Source organism: Hyla sarda, chromosome 6 (assembly GCF_029499605.1).
Source record: "Hyla sarda isolate aHylSar1 chromosome 6, aHylSar1.hap1, whole genome shotgun sequence".
NCBI classification, from domain to species: domain Eukaryota; kingdom Metazoa; phylum Chordata; class Amphibia; order Anura; family Hylidae; genus Hyla; species Hyla sarda.
Window position 1 is genome coordinate 127,753,247 of NC_079194.1, and position 18,127 is coordinate 127,771,373.

At 39.0% G+C, this 18,127-nt stretch overlaps 1 protein-coding gene across 9 annotated transcripts in view; it reads left to right on the forward strand.

The window, feature by feature from the left end:
• The window catches only part of RAD18 (RAD18 E3 ubiquitin protein ligase), a 577,293-nt gene that overhangs the window by 265,627 nt on the left and 293,539 nt on the right, over nucleotides 1-18,127 (forward strand). For all 9 annotated transcript variants that reach the window (XR_008845017.1, XM_056524992.1, XM_056524991.1 and 6 more), the window contains 2 exons: nucleotides 14,830-14,900; nucleotides 17,611-17,671. Coding sequence is in view for 8 of the 9 variants with exons in the window: in XM_056524992.1 (XP_056380967.1) it covers nucleotides 14,830-14,900; nucleotides 17,611-17,671 (132 nt within the window). In the remaining variant the exon portion in view is untranslated. The remainder of the gene's footprint in view (nucleotides 1-14,829; nucleotides 14,901-17,610; nucleotides 17,672-18,127) is intronic.

Here is an 18,127-nt window from a genome sequence, read left to right on the forward strand (position 1 = left end):
CTTTACATCCTTGGAGATAGTAAAATCAGTAAAATTAATAACAGATAGCTCACCCCCCATAGAAGTGGTGTCAGGAGGGAGTCTCCTGTTGCCTCCAGGAGACCGTCTTCCTCTTGTGGCCACTGTTTCTTCCTCTGCTGCCCTCTCCTCATCCTCTTCCTTCTCCTAAAGGGAGGGTTTCAGCTGATTGATGGTCATATGTTGTAGAAGACACATTGGGAGGTACAGTTTGAACAGTGTCTCTATCCTCTGTCCCGCTAGATTCAAAAACGTTATTGCCATCAAAGTCCACTTTGTCTCGCATGAACTTATCATGCTTTACTTCTTTCACTGTTGCGCGGACTGCTAGTACTCTTTTTCTCCTTTCTTTTGGATTGATAAGAATTGTGTTTCAGAGAAGCGCTCTTTGAGTTCCGTTTTAATTTTATTAAGGTCCTCGACTATGACCATGTATTCTTGTTCATGTCTGGAGATGACCAATCGTATCATCTCCAGTGAATATTTGATATGTATTTCAGTCCACTGTTGCATAAATACAGGGTCATCTCCATATTGAGAGGGTTTATATAGGATGTATGATCCGTTCCATGAATAAGAGATTTAGGGAGCATGTCCATTCCTTGAAGACTAAGAAAGGCTCAACTAGATTCATTAATCATATGGCAGAGGCCTATGAGAACAATATTAAATCTCTTGTATTTTTTGGTATTGAAAGAGTGGGGGAAAGAGAAGGTATTGATAAACGTAAACTATTATTGCAACAGGAGGCTAGATGGATTATTCAGACACGGGCAGAAGGCAATTTAGGATTGAACGATAGACTGGACCTAAGTGTCTTTGTTTAAGAATATTTTTATATGTGCAATGATTTCATATATTCTTTTCAAAGTCTTTGCAAAAAATTCTTTGTCATTTTTGTATTTTGAACACATAGTAATTTTGCTTTTGTTTTTAATGTGTATTCTTTATTGGTTTTAAATTCACATTGTAAACGCCCCGCCCCGCCCCACCTGTGCTAGCTGGAGAGAGTATTTAAGCCAGACACACAGGTGAGGGGGGAGTGGTCTGAGGAAGCGCTATCAGCGTGAAATAGCTATCACCCACTTGGCGTCCCACATGTTTACACCTGCCTTTTGTATGTCTTCCACAGAATAAAGTACAGCATTTAATTTATTTGGTGAGTGCCTCCATCATCTTTTCTACACATGATGTTGCATTTCTACGCTATTCTGGATTGAGCACCACCATATATGCACTTTCTTCACAGACTGCATGCCGCTTCTAGCCCTAGGAGCTGATTCATACAGCTATAATAGCCAGTGACGGCTGCCGCTGTTTCTACATACATTTGCATGGACTTTCTTTTTATATAGTTTATGTAAACTTCTGGTTTCAACTGTATATATGGTTGACTTTAAAGTGGTGTTCTCAGAAATTATCTGTTCTCCTCATTATCTGGGCCAGTAAGGTAAATGGTGGGAGTCCACTTGCACCCCTATCCATCCTGTAAATGGGCACAAAATTGTCCTTGTAATAAATTATCCCTGTATAAATTTTGTCCCTGCTCTTGGGATCGATGGGGGCCCTTATGGTTGGACCTCTCTACCAGTCAGCTTGTTATCGCTTATCCTGTGGATAGGAGAGTGTACCCTTTTAATTTTTCTTTTTTATTTACTTTAAATTTCTTTTTATATTTCGCAATCTTTGGATTCAAAATAATTGGTCAATAACAGGACATTTGTTGCTTCTTAATGGTGAAGATGTAATTTATTTTTTGTTTGCATCTCTGATCCCAAAAGACCATGCGTGGCCGCATGTCCTTGGCTAGAACCAGATCCTGTCAATTACATCTGTGACTAATTCCGTGATCAGGAGCCCCATGCCCTGTTTTGCTTAGGTCACTTCATTGTCGTAGCACCCCACCCTTTCCCCAGCTTCTAGGCTTTCCATTACTGATCCGATGAGATTATTTGTACATTACTTGCTGAACATGGTAGCAATTTATAAACTAATAAATCAGGGTTTTTTTTCCCATGTGAAAGCTTGAAAAGTCTCTTTCCGGACCTATGTTTTCTTCAAGGCTTGTCTCAAAGGCAATTAATTTCTTTAAATATCACTATTACTGTTTTCAGGCTTTTCTTTTTATTTTGGCTTCAATTCTCCAGATCAGTGTGTTCTTAGTGACAGCCCAAACCACAAAAGAAAAAAAAATACTGCAGCTTTGAGTGTTTTGTTGTTCAGTTTGATCATGGTTCTACAATTTTATATTCCATTAGTTTTTTTAAGACACCTTTTTTTTTGATTGCATCAGAAACCAATAGAAATGTTAGAAATTATTTATGGGGTAGTTGTCCATTTGTACATTACTGTGTGAGATTTATTAAAACCTGCTTAGAGGAAAAGTTGACCATTTGCCCATAGCAACCTATCAGATCGCTTCTTTCATCTTTACAAAAGGCTGTTATAAATAATGTTTAGAAACTGCAAAATTCTTTGGTTCAGACTTCTCAATGTTTGTTGCAACCACTAGGGATGGATCTTTATGCAGATCAGAAAGAATAAAATGCATATGTTTATAGTTCATCCCCTAGTGGTGACAACAAGCAACAAAACTTTTTGACACCTTGTGAATAGATTATAATACAATGAATGGAGAGATTTTATCTGTGCAGGATAAAGACTGTACATTACAACAACTGCAAGATAGATAATGTAATATAGTTACAAAACTATTAAAGGACATCTGCAGCGTAATTAACACTTATCCCCTATCCACAGGATAGGGGATAAGTGTTTGATCGCGGGGGGTCTGAACGCTGGGACCCCCTGTGATCTCCTGTAAGGAGCCGCGGCTATGCTGTGGGTCCCGTGCAGGGGGCGTACCAGCCGCAGCATGACGTAGCGGCCGGCACGCCCCCTCCATACATCTCTACGTCTCCCCCATAGAACTGTATTGGGACGGGGAGGAGACGGGGCATCACCGTCGACCTCTAGGTCGACGCTACGCGCCTTAGCGCTCACTATGAGAGGGAGATCGAATGGGGTCCCAGTGGTTGGACCCCCCGCGATCAAACACTTATCCCCTATCTTGTAGATAGGGGATAAGTGTATATTGCGCTGCAGTTGTCCTTTAAGCTTGAATTTATAGATAAATTAAACAGTATAAGGTGAGCTTTGACTTTAATACCATATGCAAGTGTAAGCATCAGTACTGTAATGCCAGGCAACCCTGTGGCATTGTCTTTTAGCACTTTATTAAAAAATCATTAAATTTTATTTCAACAGTAATGTAACGCTGATGTATGTTATGGGTTTGATCAGTCACCCATCAGTGGTGAGTAGGGCATCCATGGTCTAATGCTTATGAGTAGATGACCTGGTTGTTGCAAACTTTTACTCCGTTCTGTTCAAGGCCCCTTAATTCAAGTCCCATTTGGCCAGGAAGTTAGACTTTATTTACAAGGATTTCTAGTCTTTTTCTTCCTTTCAAATTGGACAGAATGACCAACAAAGCAAAGCATGCTGTGCTATTTTTACCCCCTTTGCTCATGACAGCACTCCTGGAGAGGACCTCCTAGTGAAGGACAGGAAACCTGAGGATATAACCTACCGCAGGACAGGAAACAAGAGGACATAAACATAGGACACACCTCTCCACACCTCAGTTCAGGTCTCCTGTCCTCTGGTAGGAAGCCTCAAGAAGCCAGATGTTGGGATAGTGTTGATTCAGTATATGCGCCTATGGCGAAAAAAATCAGCGCTACCCTTTGAAGACCTGTGGTCCCTTTCTGATCCAATGGATAGGAAAGCAGATTATTTTAACAAAATAACCTGGGAATCAGTAACTGCTTCTCTAAGATCTAATGTGGTTTGCTATCTTAGGATGTTGCTGACTCAACTTAAATCCCATCTGGTTGAAAAAATTCTAATTGAATAAATTCTAAATTCCCTCTCAGTAATTTCTAAAGCTGCTGACTTTCTAGCTGATACCTCTGTTTACTCCATTAAGCTTGCTGCCCTTGCAGCTGCCCTCTCTAATTCATCAAGAAGAGCTATTTGGCTTAGCCCATGTTCACACGGCAGAATTTCCTTGACCGATTCCGCATTGGAATCCGGCATGGTGATTCCGCTGCAGCAAAGTCCCGTTGAATTCAATGGGATTTTGCAGCTCAGTGCACATGCCAGAATTTCTGTGTCAGGTCTTTCCGGCACGGAAATTCAATTTTCTGTGTCCACTCAAAGAATGAACTCCTGACTCCATTCATGGTAGGAGACAAAATCAAAGACCTCAGGATAACAAGAAATTTAAAGCTCCTAGCAAGGAGGAAGGTTCCTTGTTCAACCCCAATAAGGATTCAAGTTCTAAAGATGCTTAGAAATGATGCCATGATTCCGGTAAGAGGGTTGGGGCTGGTGCTGGCTGTCCGGGTTTGTGGAGACCTGGGGAAATAATATCCTCCCCCAGCCCCTGGATTTTAAATTCAATAAGTTCTGGCTTTTTCTAGAGTTCAGCTTTCTTGCTCTGGACAGATTCTTTTCCACAAGGGTAGTGGCGGATTCCATAAAACAAGATGCTAGGTCTTCAGAAATACAATCCCTTTTATTAAAGAAGGGTTTAGTTCCAGTTTCCCCTCAGGAGAAGGGAAGATAATTTTTTTTCTCCTCTCTTCCTGGTGAATAAAACAAATAGAACTTTTAGTGTAATCATAAATCTAAAATCTCTGAACAAATTTCTGTTTTACAAAAAGTTTTGGATGGAATCTTTAAGGTCAACAATCCACCTCTTGTACCCTGACTGCATGATGGCATCTATAAGATGCCAAGATCACATACCTATTCACAGTTTACATCAGAAGTTCCTAAGGGTCGTATGGAAGGGAGATGGACACACCTGCAGTACCAAGCTCTTCCATTTGGGGTCTCTCAAGCCCCAAGGGTTTTCACAAAAGTGATGGTAGAGGTAGCGGCCCTCATAAGGACTTGGAGATATACTTTTAATCCTCTACCTAGATGACTTCTTGATTATATCCCAGTCCGCAGTCATCTTAAGTCAGCAACTGCAGGATTTCTCCTCTATTCTAAATTCTTAATGGTGAAATCTAAATCTCAAAAAATCTAATCATCCCCTCAATACTCTTCTAGACTCAGCTGCTCAAAAATACTTCTTGCCGCTAGTCAAACCAAATCCCATCAAGGACACAGCAACAAATCTTTTTATAACTCATGTCTGTACGATCAGGGAAGCCATGTCGGGAAAAAAATGACATTCTGCATGAAAAATGTGTTTTCTTATAGTCATAACCACAGCTAGGAAGGTGGGGGAGCTCCAAGCCCTTTCAGCTTTTCCTCCCTACACTTAAATTCTGGAGGACAGAGTAGTGATGAAAACATTGCCTTCTTTTCTTCCAAAAGTAGTGTCTGAATTTCATAAGGCCCAAGAGATTATGCTACCATCTTTCTGTACAAACCCCAAAAATGGTGGAGAACAATCCTTTCATAATCCTGATGTCAGACGGTGCCTTTTAAAATATTTGGACTCTACCAAGGACTTTCGCTGTTTCAAAACAGTAAATATATCAGAACCTGGATCTCCTTGGCCCATGTCTATAAAAACCAAACTCCTCCATTGTACTTTTCCGTACAAGCTGAGGCTTCACTTGAATTAATATGCAAGGTAGCTACCTGGTCTTTTTGCCATACCTTTTTGAGCTACTTAAAGGAGTATTCCAGTGGGAATTTTTTTTTTTTTAAATCATCTGGTGCCAGAAAGTTAAACAGATTTGTAAATTATTTCTGTTTAAAAATATTAATCCTTCCAGTACTTCATCTGTTGTATGCTCCGAATGAAGTTATTTTCTTTTTGAATTTTTCTGTCTGACCACAGTGCTCTCTTCTGACACCTCTGTCCGTGTCAGGAACTGCACAGAGCAGGAGAGGTTTGCTATGGGGATTTGCTCCTGCTCTGGACAGTTCCTGACTTGGACAGAGATGTTAGCAGAGAGCACTGTGGTCAGACAGAAAAGGATAATGGTGCGAGGAATGAAAAAAAAAAAATGAAAAAAAAAATAAAATAAAAAAAAAAAAAAAAAAAAAATATATATATATATATATATATATATATATATATATATTGGAAATGGTCTGGCTAAATCTCTGCATATGGATTTAGCCTGATCTCTCCCATTATATATAGTTTTTTGAGCAAAAACATTATTTGCTCAGAACCATTATTCCTCTCCATTTCCTGCAGGACTTTCTTGACGCATTTTGTGTTTATGTATTCAAAATTGTTTTGTTTACCAACAAAGATTTATATTTAGTTGGTTTTGTTTTGTTATGGCTACTTTTTTTTAATTGTATTTATATGTGCTTTGGGTAGCATACCACACAGGTGGTGGTTATTTTGTAGGATTTATATATTTTTAAAACACTATAGTTTACAGTTAAATCCCACATCAGATTTGTCTCTTGGCCGCAAAGTTTTGCAGGTCCTCCCCTAATCTAATTTCTAGTCTAGTGTCTCTAGGGGTGCTGTCATGAGCGAAAGGATAAAGATGGATTACTTACCGAAAAACTACTGAAAACAGTCATCTATCTTTCCCATAGAAATGGCAGACATCGTTATGGAACCTGACAAACGCCATAAAATAGCCAGTGAGGTCTGTCAGGCACATTTATTAAACAGGTCCAGCAATGCCGTTATGGTTTCCATTGTATCAGGCAAAGTTATTTAACAGGTCCAGCACTCCCGTTATGGTTTCCATTGTATCAGGCAAAGTTATTTAACAGGTCCAGCACTCCCGTTATAGTTTCCATTGTAATGATAGCCATGACGATAGTGTCAACAGAGTCTTTATTCTCCCCATGTCTTTGTAGATTTTTTCCTACACTTAAAAGACCTTGATAAATTACTTGCCATCTTATAAAGTTGTGTTTGACATGGAGAGATTGTAGTGTGAGCTCCTGAGGATGAAAGTGTTTACATACCTTTTTTATTTTTCTTGGGATATGATTGGATAAACATTAGAAAACGATACAGCCTTATTATTTGCCCATTTTAGTGATCAATTTTTAATCTTTTGCAATTGCCAAACAAACCCCTTAGGTCTCTGCTTCTTCTCATGGGCTTGTTGCTGGATGATTTGTCTTCTGACTTTCGGCTGTAAGTGCAGACCTTTTAGATTCCTCACACAGGACTTATTGTAGAACTCGTGATAATGTAGTTTTATGTAAATCTTCTCCTGCGGGAAACCTAGGGGCAACATTTTATTTTGCATGATTGTGTTATTGCTTAGGAGAAACATTTTATAATGCAAGCACAGAAGTAATGTATTTAAGCTGTAAAAAAACAAAAGCATTTGGCCATGTGTTTAGCTTAATCACTTTAGTCACATCCAATAAAATTGCAATCGCTCTGCACTATAACATCAGTGCAAGTGGATAAGGGGAGTTTGTCATACATTATCACAGGCAGAAAAAGCTTAAAGAGCACCTGCTGTATAATGTGCTGCCTGTTGTATTGTAGCTTGTAGGTCATCAACATGTAACTGCTTCTACCACACAAGAGGTGTTGTATAATATTGCCCCCTATCTACAACAATATAGCTAATAATATAAATAATAATAATAATACAGTAGACTCTTCAAATAGCGGACACTTATGGGAAAAAGAAAAGTGTCTCCTATTGGTCCACTACTGGAGAAAGTCTCTCTAAATGACCGTATACTGTACTGTACTCACTCCAGAGTGGAATTACCTATAAAACATGGAAAAAAGCTATTTTATAAACAATTTTGCACTGTAATTTTATTTTTATTTTTAGAAAAACTCAACAATGTAATCAATAAAGAATAGTTAATGATTTATTAACAGTACAGTATTTAAAAACAAACACAGTCATTGTAATCTAATACTATAGCAACAAGGGGTCAGAAGGAGTAGGGGAGGGTAAAATTATGCGGCACAAGGGGTAATAAAGGGTGGATGATTTGGCACAAGGGAAATAAAGTGGTACAGGTATCAGTGGGGGGGGGGCAATAATGTGGCACAGGGGGCATAAAGGGGAATGAAATGGCACAGGGTAATGAAGGGGGAATAAAATGGCAAAGGGGGGGGGGATCAAGGGGAAATGATGTTGCACAGAGGTTAATAAAGAGGGGGATGATTTGTAGGGATACTGGTATTGGGACCAATACTGGACATTTGCGTGAATATGCCCTGTGCCCACTCCCGAAATATGAAGCGTGCTCAGCAGCTGAGCGTACGTCATAGCTGGTTGGCTAATGACAGACATCTGGTTGATGTGCGGCATTAAAGGAGTACTCCGGTGGCAGAAAGTAAGACAGATTTGTAAATTACTTCTATTTAAAAATCTTAATCTTTCCAGTACTTATCAGCTGCTGTATACTACAGAGGAAGTTGTATTGTTCTTTTCTGTCTGACCACAGTGCTCTCTGCTGACGCCTCTGTCCGTGTCAGGAACTGTCCAGAGTAGGAAACGGTTTGCTATGGGGGTTAACCCCATTTTTTCTGAGTAAGGAAATACCCCATTAGTGGATGTAAAGTGCTCTGCAGGCGCAATACAGGGCAAAGGAGAATTTGACTTGAATTAAAGTGGAACACACACACACGTGACTACATTTTGGAAACTGCACCCCTTATTACATTAGGGGTGTAGTTAACATTTACGCCTTACACATCATTTACCACTGAACACATTTGCTAATTTCACAACTCACAACCCAGAAGCCTCTGAGCAGAGAAGTTTTATTATTGGAAACTCTTATTCTCTTTATTTTCTCCTTTTCTTTCTCTCACTTTTCACCCCTAGCCTAGTAGAACTGTCACCTATTTTTTTTCTCTATCTATTATAATATAAATGTTCTCATGCCTGACAGTGGAAATGAGACCTCTGGTATTGTGGGTGGTGGTTTGTATACAAGAAATGTGATAAAACATCTCTGCTATAAAGTGTTTGCACGTATAAGACAGCGAGATCCGCAGCATCTAATCTTTTTCATTATTACAAAGTGTTAAGTAGAAAATATTTGTAGTTCCCACGGAGATGTTAGAGTTGACTGGCTTGTACAATAAGCATAAAAAATGAAATGTTGCAGCTGAGGTTTCTTAAATTAAAACTTTATTTGCATAATATAAGCAGCAGGTAAGGGATTTTTACATGGGGTGATTATTGACCAAACAGGCCAATTGTTGTTCCGTGTAAGACTCCTCAATCAGCCTAGGAACAACCAATCGCTTGTTCATTAACTGATCGCTCGGATTGGGTGTCCCTAAAAATCCCTGTCTGTTGTAAACAAGGGATGTGCTGACTACAATGATGCAAGTAAGTGGCCTCACAAACAATCCGGTGATCATATCTATATGCATTCAGGCTTAGGGTACGTTCACACTATTCCGCGGTGTGAACTTTGACGTGAGACCCGTTCACACTGCGGAATTTGTAGGAAGTGTTCCGCGCAAAGAGAGAACATGTTCATTCTTTGTGCGGAATCCGTGAGCGGACCATAGCCTTCAATGGTGATGGCTCAGTGCCCCGCGGCCCTAGCGCCGAAGTATTCGGCCAGGTTGAGATTTTGCAGTGTGAACGAGCCCTTAAAGGGGTTATCCAAAAATCAAAAAAACAGGCATCATTTCTTCCACAAACAGCACCATACCTGTCTGCAGGTTGTTTGTGCTATTACAACTTGGCTCTATTCATTTCAGTGGAACGGATTTCCACTCCCAATCTGCAGACAGTGTTTTCCATGCTGACATTCTGCACATTTTCCTACTGTGTGAACATACCCTAAAGCTGAATAATCCCTTTAAAACACTTGAATACTAGGGGAAATGATTGCCAGTTTACCACTGGTGCAAAGTACTCTTATTACTATATGACAATGGCTATGCTGTGCTTCACTCCTATGGAATTTATTAAGTGTAATTTTATTGGATGCTGGAACTATTTCTGTGTGACCAAAACGCATTCTTACATTTCAAGTTTTTTTGTGATCTGGGTTGCTCTTGTTTTCATTTCTTAGGACATAATTTATCAAACTGTGAGAGAAAAAATTGAGTTATTTTCCTACAGCAACCAATCACAGCTCCGCTTTCACTTTACCAGAGCTTGTTAGCTGAGCTGTGATTGGTGGCTGTGGAAAAATCACTCCACTTTTTCTCTCACAGTTTGATAAATCACCCCAAATGTTGCAGTCAGTGTTCAGCCTTAAAAAGCCTGAATATCATAGAAACTATTGACTGCTTACTGCTGCAAGGCGATATCATTTAGTAGTAGGTAAAAGATTGAAAAGGCAGAATGATAGCTCCTTTATGGTCTTGATAGGTCTAGATAAATTCCGCCTGTATGTACAAAAGAAAAAAGATAGATGTACCATGCACATTTGATGCGTTGTAAATCAATGTAACTTAATAACTGAACAGTAAGTAAGTTGGGGAGAAGGGGCGACTGTTTAGTCTGAACCTGTTCATGGCCCTGATAGAATTTATATTTTCATCCAAAATTATCCCCTTAATGGTGTATTCACTCGTACAGTATTCTGCGCAGACTTGATGCACAGGATTTTCTGCTACAGATGTCAATATAAATTAATTGACTGAACACAGCTTCAAATCTGTGCAGAATACTGTACATGTGAATAGACCCTAAAGGGGTTATGCAGTCTTTAAAAATGATGTGCGCTGCTCAGGGTAGGGTAATCAATCAATAATAGATCAGGGAGTGTTCAGAATAATAATTTAATCCAAAACTTTCCCTTTAATGGTCTATTCACAATACAGCATATTCTTATCCTTACTAACTGGATCGCTTCCCCATCTGTAAGATGGCGTTCTATGGAGGATCATTTGACTGCACACATCATTCTGCTTCCTCCACAGCATTACACTGAACGACGTGCTAGAGCTATATTTTTACAGAGAACAGGGTGCAGTATGAAAGTAGGGGCTTCATAAAGGAGTACTGGGTGCAGTCAGACCCCCTGCAATCAGATACTTATCCCCTGTTCTTTGGATAGGGGATAAGTTGTACTGCACCATAGTAATTGTAGTATAACCGCTTATGGTGAAACTTTGCTAGTGACAATATGGAAGGCAGGGTTTCTACCTACAGGGGGGATTCTTCATAAAGGGGGCAAACTACGTACGGTATGGTCTTACCATATGGGTGGGGAAGACCACACCCATTATATACATAGCGTGTACATAGTGACTGTACCGGCAGACTAGTGAGTGCAGCTCTGAAGTATAATACAAGCTTTAATTCAGGATCAGTAATGTAATGTATGTACACAGTAACTCCACCAGCAGAATAGTGAGTGCAGCTTTTGAGTATAATACAGTCTGAAACTCAGGATCATTGAAGGATAAGTAATGTATAATTACAAAGTGATTACATTCTTTGTTGAATAAGTCTAAAGAAAACTGTTACATTATGTTGAGGTAAATATTTGCTTTAACTATTGCTTCCTAGCACTATGGATGAGTGTAAGCTATGTGTATGCCCCCCTTTGTTAAGTATAATCTCTGAATTATTAGTAATGAGATCTTCTCTTTTTGCTCATGTTTGATACTCAGCTGAATAAATACTAATTAAAAGCATGACAAAACCATAATCCAGCTCCCCGCACCTTATAACCGGCCTTGCCAGACATTGACACCATACATGCATACAGCGATGTCTAGGCTATTCAACTTGTATCTCCCTAATTGGTTGTCTGCATCTCTTTCTATATTCACTTCAAACATGCATTTTTATACTGAAATTTTTTTCCCTTTTTATCATCAGCCACAGTCATTTATTTTATTTTTTCTGTTAAAGTAAATTCTCTGGGATGTTTTTTTCTTATATAGTGCAGCATAGGCTGTTATTACAGAATAATGTAGAGGTTCTTTTATATGCATTGTGCTCATCTGTTTTAGCTGATGTGTCATGCATGGGTTTTCAGCCATATCTGTTTTTTCACTGAAATGATTTTCTACTGCTGGCTACATTTCCCATAAAGCATCTGACTTTGCCGGGAGAGGCGATGGAGTCTCATAAATACATGTATCTATTACTTTGCTTGGCGCTATCATCCTATACTGCTAAAAACTCATGAGTAGGATAGTGTCAGTTTACATTACATGAAGTTTTAATGCATTTTCTTCAGTTTGAATATTTAAGGAAACTATTATCATAAGGAGAAAGGAATTAGACCAATATTCACAATTGAGGTGTTTTATGAAAATATAAACAATGTTTACATGTTACATTTTTACAGACTTTTCATGTTTTTACTGCAGGTAACTGTGTTTTTCCAAAACATTGCTAAAGCTTACACATTTTTAACAGAGATTTTGGCAATTGCAATAAAATATTTTGGGAAATCACAACAAAAACAGAAAAATAGCACAAATGTAACATGTGAACTCAACCTTAGGTAGGTAAGGGGTATACTTATTTGGTATACTGATCCCATAGAGCAGCAGCCGCATTGCATTGAGGGGCGGAGCGTGACGTCACACGGGGGCGGAGGCGTGACGTCACACGCCGCCAGCCCTGTGGTCGCCGGTAATCAGACCCGGAGCGAACACACTCCAGGGACTGATTACAAACGGGGTACCGCATGCAAGATCACGGGGGTCCCCAGCGGCGGGACTCCCGTGATCAGGCATCTTATCCCCTATCCTTTGGATAGGGGATAAGATGTACCCCTTTAACCTCTGATGAGCCGATCTAACAGTTGTGATTTTGGGTGATCAGAAGTGCAGTGAGGCCAGAACCTGTGGCCATAATATGGAGAAATGCATCCATATGTCACAGGCCTGTGTGAATCTGAATCTGTTCTAAATGGGGTGAAGCTTTGACCAGGTATCATGTATTTATCTTAATTTTCTATGGTATGTGAGGATTTTAGGGAAAAAACCTAAAGCTCATAGGCCGACATTTATCATTGTCTTTAGACTGTTTTTTTGTGTCTAGAAAAGGCGCAAAAAAGGTGCAAGCAGGGTTTATTTGCGCATTTTTTGTGCCTTTTGGTTTACATATTTCTGCTGATTTTGAGTTGCAATCCACTGATTTTGGCAATACACATGATATGGAAGGGTTCTATGAACTGTGCCTTTTCCTGAAAAGGCACAAAAAAGACGCAAAGCCACTGAAATGTCTCTAAAGTACCCCAGCCCAGACTTAGCTTTTTAGTGTATGTGAAGAGTAAAATGTCAGAAAATGTGACCTGCACAAAATGTATCAAATGCTCTGCGAACATTTAATAAATCTGGTTCTCCTACACATTACAGCACACAAAAAAAGGTGCAGAAAAATGCTTCACTTACACCTACAATGGTAAATGCCCCCCATCATTTTTTTCTCCCTTGTCTTTTAAAACCTAGTTGCTTATATTCTCTAGTTTAAAATAATGTTTATTACAACATAATTTCAGAAAATTCTGGGTTGAAAAAGTCCAGAATATGTGGATCAGCAAGTCAGGTTCTATAATATAGAGTTATTAATTTGCAGATGTTTTCTATTTGAGATAATGGCATTTGGGCTTAGCTTCCCTTCTCGGAGCTTAGTTACTGGAGCACAGGATGCCTAGGACACTGTGGGAAATGATTCCAAGTAAAGGACTTCATTGGAATATAATCTCCTGCATAGAAGGTTATATATTTTTTCATAGTTGTACAAAGAACACGTTCTAATAAGAAAAAGAAAACCTCTTTCAGTTTATTAGATAGTTTGGTGATGAATCCAAATGAAACCAAATGATCACTGAATGTGTGGTGTTAACCAGCTTTTCCAGGCCTCTGCCTTCTAAACCCACATTTCCCTTAAGATGTCAGTGAATGCTATTTGTAACTTTGGTGTGCGTTGTAAAGGCAGCCATTTATGTATTTAGCATTGACAGATCTTTGTTGTTAAGAAAGCAGTGGCGTAATGGCTGTGTTACACACTGAATTGGCTGATTTGATGTTCAGGGGGTTTAAAAAGTTGTTACAACCCCTATTAGAAATGTTACAGGCAAATTCACTGCTACACAGCTTTCCCAGGGGCTAACTTGAAGAGGTACTCTGTTGGAAAACAAATATTTTAAAATCAGCTGGTGGCAGAAAGTTATTCATATTTGTAAATTACTTCTATTTATAAATCTTAAGCCTTACAGTACTTATCAGCTGCTGTATACTACATAGGAAGTTGTGTAGTTCTTTCCAGTCTGACCACAGTTCTCTCTGCTGACACCTCTGTCTGTGTCAGGAACTGTCCAGAGTAGAACCAAATCCCCATAGCAAACCTCTTCTGCTCTGGACAGTTTTTGACATGGACAGAGGTGTCTGCAGAGAGCACTGTGGTTTTTAAATAGATTTAACATAAATCTGTATAACTTTTCGGACTAGTTGATTAAAAAACATTTGTTTTCCACTGGATTTCTACTTTAACTGTGTGAGTAGCTTTTTCTTTACTTGACAGAAGAGGACAATTCATTTTGTGCATTTTACAGAGAAATTCTCTTTCAGATACGCTAACAAATTGATTTTCCAATAGGAACAATGTGCAGGCCCTGCAGTAACATGTTTTGCTTTAACACTTGAATGGGAGAGTAGAAAATGTCTCACGTCCTAGTTCTTAGTAATTAATTGAATAACAATCCCTTCATTACACATTTGATGTCTGAAGTGCCGATGTAGACCAAGCGCTCGCTGTATCATAGCCTCCGATACTGTATTTTGTTCAATTTGGAGACATACTGCTTATACCTAACCTTGGATTTTTCAAAAAAAAAAATTGTATTCACTGCACTTATCCTAACAATTTTTTATTTATTTTGTAATAGCTGCAGAAATAGTTAGTGAAATCGAGAAAAATGAGAAGATACGCTCAGCTTTGGAGGCAAAAAAAGAAAGTGTAAGTATAAGAGATGGCTGCCGCCTATTTTATGTTATTCCTCAGATCTCCCTCATTTATGTTTAATTTTGTAAAATTTCCCTTGGAAAGTACTGTAGGATCTGACAGCTATTTTTTTAATAAATATTTTGGATTATTGGAATATTATAAATAATACTAATTTGTCCATTAAGATAAATGAAGTATTGGGCCCTTAAAAAAAACACTAAACCTAAAATGCATGTAAAAATGAAAAATATTTTTCTTCTAATCTCCTCCTTTCCTTTGACTCTATTTTGCTTCCTATTGGTATCAGAATCTCAGCAATATATAAGTTAATCTTCTTTGTGACAAAAGTTATCTACCACCCCCTCCTCCCTGTCCAATGTTATGCTGTACATCAGCTGGCTGCAGCAGGAACTTCCCTCCTCTGCCTTGTTTCCAGTAGTACAAAGGGATTTTCAAGCTCCACCTCTTTGGCCAAGCCCCATCCCTTTAGCTGGTCATCAGTTGAGAGTGGAACAGATCGGCCGACATCTCTCGTTTTAGGAACGACAATGGTTTAGAGACAGTAAGTCAGCACCACTAAGCTTTACACTTCACCGTGCACATGGGACCCACATACATTATAAATCAATAGGCCAAGCTCACCTGAGGTCTTCCATTGGTTATTATCAAGGCAGTGGGGTGCTTAATCCCAGGAAAAACAAGATGTATAATGCAGCAGTCTTTAATAAAAGAATCGGAAAGCACTCACCACTTAGTAGCGATAAAACCAGTCCTTTATTTCTGTGCAAAAGTATAAACAAGTGCCTGGAGTACACACGGAGCAACTAACTGCAGAAAAGCCGTGTTACAGCTGTTACACGCGTCACACTCGCTTCGTCAGAACAGTAAGGAAACCATGCAGACTTACAAACACGGGGGAAGATTATCTGCTATTCACTATTCATTTCTAGGTTTAATGTTTGTTTAAATGTTAAATGAACATTTTACATATATTGTTTACATGAACCACAGAATGGGTATGTTACATGGTAATATTTATACACTGCCAGGTCAGTTAGCTTACTGAAAATAAATGGTATCTAAGTATCTGTGAGATTAAGTTTTCCACATTATTAAGTGGTTTGATCAATGTAAACATCGGAAAAGCAAGTTTCTTGAATTGCATTTGACAATCGTCCCTGTACTCTCTTTATTATGCAGAGTGTAGACCCGCTATAACATTATCTTCCTACTGGACCACACATAACGTGGTCACTCATTGTTAATGTTGCTGATTTTAGTGGGCCCACCTGCAACATTGTAAATGTGTACATGCTCCCAGAGGTTGACATGTCTGGGTGCAGGTGGGCCTTGGTGATCAACTCGCTGTTGAAGGAGCTGTTTTAAGAGGGTTAGGCCCCTAGAGTGACAGTGTGCATATTTAACTTTGAACTGGGGGACAAGGGATCCGCAATTCTGTGATTGATGGGGGTCTACATGGTGGGACCCCGAGATCAGACACTAATCACTTATCTGGCAAATGGGTGATGGATGTTCTTTCACAAAAAATCTGTTTAAGCAGGTTTGTCTGTGAAAAACCGCTAATGGGTATGTTCACAGGAACTGTATATGCAGCAGATTTTATGCGTTTCTCAACTATTTATATTGATTTACACTGCATAAAATCTGTTGCGTAAGATACACAGTATATATGCAATGTGTGAATATTACTTAATAAGGTTTTACAGTGACCAGTTGCTTCTCATTCTGAATCAAAACATATTATAATCTGTTAGAATTGTGTCTCCTGCAAGAAGAAGAAATGCAAAACCAACAAAATGAAAGGTTTAACCATAAAGGATTCCTTTCTCTTTTTCACTGATTGATTGAGCCACACATTAGTTGTATTGCAGCACATCTATTGTCTTCTCATCCTTTCTTTGATCACTATATGAAAAGAGCATCTTTGCTTGCAGCACATTCAATCTGTACAAATTGCATTTCTAACCTCATCCCTGGCTATCCAAGCAGCAGCAACAAGCAACTATATCTGAACCTTTGAGGCCATGCATGGCTGCACAGAGACGTCGCCTTGCTTCCATTTCTATGATGTGACCTTTAAAGGGCTGTCAATTAACAAACGGGTATGATGGACCAGACAACTAAGGATGACATCAGAGTACAGGATAGAACAACACCCTTATTGTAACATTTAATGGAAAGCTCTAGGAGCTGATTGGGTGAAAGTTTTTTTTCACTACTAGGAAGCATTCTAAAGGGTTTACTTAGTACAGTATGTAAAGAAAATGTCCAAAGAGAAAACAAGTACCTTGCACCGGTTATAGAGTAGACCATAAATCACGTTCAGGTGAGCCGTTCAGCTATGTGGTACAGTTCAATCAGTGGTGCATCACAGGTATATAAACAAATTCTGATAAAGTATGTCGGAACAAAGAAAATAGAATCTGGAGCACTCACCCAATGATCTTGACAGTCGGTACTTTATTGATTGAAATCCACAGAGATAAATGTAATAAGTACATGCTAGGGAGCAGAGGCAGTGGCGTGCCCAGATTCTATTTTCTTTGTTCCAACATACTTAGTACATTGTGTGTGTATGTGTGTATATATATATATATATATATATATATCTGTGTGTGTGTGTGTCATTTTCTCTTCCTCACTTCGAATTAAAATTCAATCTAAGATTCATTGTTTGTCTTTTTCCTCTCTCATCTCATAGGGCATGACATTCACCAAAGAACAGAGTGAAGAGCAAATAGATGAGATTCATCAGGATTACAGTGAGTGATGAGTGATGATATTGTTTCATGTCTGATATTTATTCTCGGATAATGTAAGCTTAGTCCCTGGTTTTCCAGCACACTGAACCTTTCATAATGCATTGGTCTGTGAGTAAATTATTTGAAAGCATCATCCATCAGTCTCTGCCCTCCACCACTATGGTCACATAAGAGGAAACCTTCAGCAGGGAAAAAAAAAATTCTCCTAATAATGCTTCTTCCCAGCCCTCTCCTTACTGCATTTATATTAAAGGCAATCTGTCCGCTCTATATCATGTTCAGAAGGAGGAGGCATGCCTACTGCAGCTCGGCCTGGCCTCTATGAGATCAGAAAGAAAACATGACTTTAGAACTTTTCAAACAGCCAGATATCCTTTTTTTTTATCTCTCTCTCTCAACTATCTACCAATGTCTGCAGTGCTGGGCATAATGTAGAGCTGAGGTGGGTTACTGCTC